At 33.1% G+C, this 4,228-nt stretch overlaps 1 protein-coding gene across 1 annotated transcript; it reads right to left on the minus strand.

The window, feature by feature from the left end:
• Nucleotides 1–389: 389 nt before the first annotated feature.
• On the minus strand, nucleotides 390–1,674 carry LOC145057695 (uncharacterized). Its single transcript, XM_079005572.1, has one exon. The coding sequence runs from the start codon at nucleotides 1,493–1,495 to the stop codon at nucleotides 782–784; it is 714 nt and encodes a 237-aa protein (XP_078861698.1). The 5' UTR covers nucleotides 1,496–1,674; the 3' UTR covers nucleotides 390–781.
• Nucleotides 1,675–4,228: the final 2,554 nt, after the last annotated feature.

The raw sequence follows: 4,228 nt of genomic DNA on the forward strand, positions 1-4,228 counted from the left end.
AAACATTTAAAACCAAACACATAGACAACATACCTACTTTTGTTAAGAAGCTCCACCTAATAAACATGAAAGATAAAGTAATAAAAGGTGTCAATTCCACTTCAATGCAAGCCAATACCCTTCTGGAACAAAAGAAGAAAAGAAAAGATACCTCCCCTTACAAGCAAACCCAAAAGCAAAGACATTATCAAAGCCTTTTGCTTTAGTCTATTTTGGCTTCTTCCTCATATTCTTCTCTTCAATATCTTGGATTTAAAGTAATTACAAAGTAAACTTCCATTTCCAAACTCATACCTTAAATTGCTTATCATCTCCACAATCTTTGATCAGTAATGTGAGGTTGAATTCAATAATCATAATGAACAAATAAATCTTCAATTCCACAAACATACAAACAAACAAACGGTATTATTATTATTATTATACTTTGATTCGGGTAAATATGCTTTAATTACATACAAGAAAAGCAGGCCACCTAATCAATAATCATCACCAACGGATTATTACATGACAACCCAGTAACATTCCTAAACTTAATTCATAGTAGATATCATATATAGCTTGAGTTAAATAAAGAAAACAACCTTAAAGAGACTATATTTTTCTCCTAATTATCCTACTAAAGGGGCATCTAGCTGAGAAACAACAATCTTTCTCACCGAATTCAAACTTTCCCAGTCAAAAATTAGGGAAATTGTGTCAAATTCGGAGGAAAGATGTTTTTCATCATCGATCAAACTTATGTAGCAACTCTGGAAACTGAAATTATGGTTATTTAGAACTATGAAAGGTTTAAACCGAGAATCCGCCGGAGATCGGTGCTGGGATCTTCCTTCACGGCTGCGGTGACAAAATTCTTTGTAAAGAAGCCAGGCAAAGGGAGGGAGCTTGGTGGTGGTGAATCAACGAAAGCGGAACCTGCGAAGAAAAACTCAGCGATGTTTTTCTTCATCTGTTTTGGTACCATTTCCGGGTCGGGTCCTAAGCGGTTTGTTGACGAAAGGGCAAAATCGTCAATTTTCATGTCGGTTCTAGGGTTTGGAATCGAGAAACTTCTTTTCTCCTTCTCGGATTTCTTCTTCGTTGGTAAAACTCTCCGGGACGCGTTGGGATCTTTGGAAGCCTTCCGATCAACGACGACTTCTTTTGTCGGTGTCGTCGTCGCCGTACCGTTTGAAACCTTGCGATCATCCATCTCCTTCAAAACCGTCGATGATTCATCCAAAGGTTCACCTCGTTTCAAAATTTTCACCTGTCCCATGACAAGATTCTTAGCGACCGCCGTCTGTGGCGGATCAACAACCAACGCCGTTGCCGTTTTGTTTCTTCGTACGCCAGTTGGTGGACTTCGTTTCCGTCCTTCAGATCTGGTGATATTAGGGCTAGAATTCGAAAAATTAGGGCTAGGTTTCGGTGCTCGGCGAGATTTCACCGGCGTAGAGAATATATTATCGTTTAGACAATCTTGAGGATGGAGAACAGCAACACCACCCATCGGTATCTTTACAGATCTACAAAAAAGAAAGAGTTGAAGCAAAAGAGACTCGGATTTGGGACTGGAGAGAAGAAATTGGGTGAAATATTTTTGGGGAAAATGTCCCAATTAGGGTTAGAAAGAAGAGGCTGTAGGGGGGGATTTGTGAATGTGTGAATGAAATCAAAGGGGTGGATGATGATTTATAGGGAAAGTAGAGATAACTTGGGCGATGTTGTGGAGGCACCAAGGTTCATAACTACTCTCGGGTATAACTTCGTGAATGACACATCAATTAGGGTTGGGCTTGGGGAAATAGTCAATTTGACTAGTGTTTTATTGAGTAGCAAAAGTTGTCACGACTCACGACATGTTAACCCAATTCGAATCCGATATAAAAATAAAATACTTTTACTTGTTTCGTTATATTGGTTGATGACATGAAAATTAAACTGATAAAATTATTAACTTAATAGTTAAGCTGTTTTTATGTAACGTGTTGGAACTTGATACAAAATTGATATAAAATAAATGAGCATAGGTAAAAGGTTTCACTTTATTTTAGTAAATGAATGACATGTGACATGATATGTAAATTATGCTCAAATTTTTTCAGCCCATTTAGCATTTTAAAACATAATAACACAACACATCTAGAAGGTTTAAATCCTAGACCGATAACCCAACATAAAATTGAAACGAAATAAATAGGTTTGGATAAGAGATTTCAATATGTTTAAGTAAACAAGTTAACACGACACGACAAGACATAAAAAATAAACATAATAGGTTATGGTTAAGCTCTTTTAACTTGTATAGCATTTTGAGCCTAACATTTACAATATATAAAACCTACTCACTAACCCCACATGAAATAAATTGGTTTGTATAAGATATTTCAAAATGTTTAGGTAAATAGATTGACATGGCACAGCACAAAAATAAAACATGTAAACTTTGGATCAATCTCTCTCAATCTAACATGATACAACAATTTACAAAATCTTAACCTTAAACTCATCAACCCGACACAAATCAATATTAAATAACCGGGTTAGGTGAAATAGATTTCACCTCATTTAGATAAACGGGTTGAAACGACATTACATGAAAATTAAACGAGCAAGTTAAACTCAATCTTTTTTAACTCGTTTTATGTTTCTACGTAACCAGATATAGTTTGCTATAGGGCGAGCAGGGTTTGCTTGCTTCCTTTTTGTTTGTTTCTTAAAATCAAAAATTTCGGATTTAATTTTACTGACACAAACTCCATATTGATATCTAAATAGATCTAGTATTTACTTTTTCGATTTTTTATAATATTTAATAGCAATAATAATATAACAAATACATTTGTTATAGTTAAGATTAATAATTTTCGAAGAATGTTTTTTTAAGTTTCAGAATATATCTGAAAATTTATATACAACAAAATGGGTGATTATAATGCAATGGGATTAGAATCTCCTTGCAAAGGATAATCAAGCACAATACTTATAAAATACACTGCATTAAAGCATATATATATATATATATATATATATATATATATATATATATATATATATATATATATATTGTGTGCTTGAAGGATTGATTCTGAACCAATCATTTTAGTTATTTTAAGAAACTAATTAATGCATATTAAATGTTGAAGTTCTAATTAATGCTCATTATATCTTTAATATCTAATATGCATTAATTACTTTCTTAAAATAACTAAAATGATTGGTCCAGAATCAATCCTACGTGCACACAATAGATAGTTAGAAGTTAGAACAATATAACCTAACCCTATATATATATATATATATATATATATATATATATATATATATATATATATATATAGCTTTGTCATATCAGTTTCTCATTAATATTATTATAATAGCCCGCAATGGCACGTACCAAAACAGTGTCCACTTTGGGCATCTTGGTACGAAAACTACCAAGGATTACTCATTAAAATTGCTCTCACATATGCCTTGTTAGTTCAAAAAATCGATCCTGTAGTCTATCCGAAGTATGGGACTCTCCGAGCTCGGTTTGTTTCCGATGCACTTAAGTTTCTGAGTATGTTAATTTCCAAGTTTGAGAGAATGTCAGAAGAACTGAAGACTTGTACTATTTTTTTCTTATTGTATTTGTCTCTTTCGTTATAATAACGATAGGAGACATGATCAACCATAACACATTATCATACAGTTGATTTGTAGTCCACGTTTGTACTTTGTGTCTCCTTTGTCCTTATGCTCCTAGTCACTATAAATAGGAGCATCACCCATTGTATTACTTATGTCTTTTTTCAGTTGAAGAATCACATATGTCATTCTCTTATTCTCTTTGTTCACTCTTATGACATCCCCATATTTAAGAACGTTTTAAAACTTTTTATTTATGCTTATTTTAAAATCATATTGATCTTTATAATGTGGAATTTGTCCCATAAAAATTATTTCGGAAGAAAATGTTTTTCATTGATTTATTAAAACTTGGAATATCATAACTGATACAAACATAAGCATAAACAGTCCTTAATTCAATATTCTGGTAGCCTACGAACTCCTTTTAATATCTCAACAGATAATTATATTTTCAATCAGTACATTCGTATCGCTACTTGTGATACAAGAAACTAAGTGGTCAGGTTGGGCCTCCAACTCGTCGAGTCCTAGAGAAAAATACAAAACACTTGAATAATAGGCATACCAGGAATCATGTGTTACAAATCTCCCCCACTTATCTTAGACTTCA

Source organism: Lactuca serriola, chromosome 6, assembly GCF_051521515.1.
Source record: "Lactuca serriola cultivar US96UC23 chromosome 6, Lser_US96UC23_V15, whole genome shotgun sequence".
Taxonomy (NCBI): Eukaryota; Viridiplantae; Streptophyta; class Magnoliopsida; order Asterales; family Asteraceae; genus Lactuca; species Lactuca serriola.

Bases quoted from the DNA above. Each gene is read 5' to 3' on its own strand.
- LOC145057695 (XM_079005572.1), bottom strand. From the start codon at position 1,495: ATGGGTGGTGTTGCTGTTCTCCATCCTCAAGATTGTCTAAACGATAAT.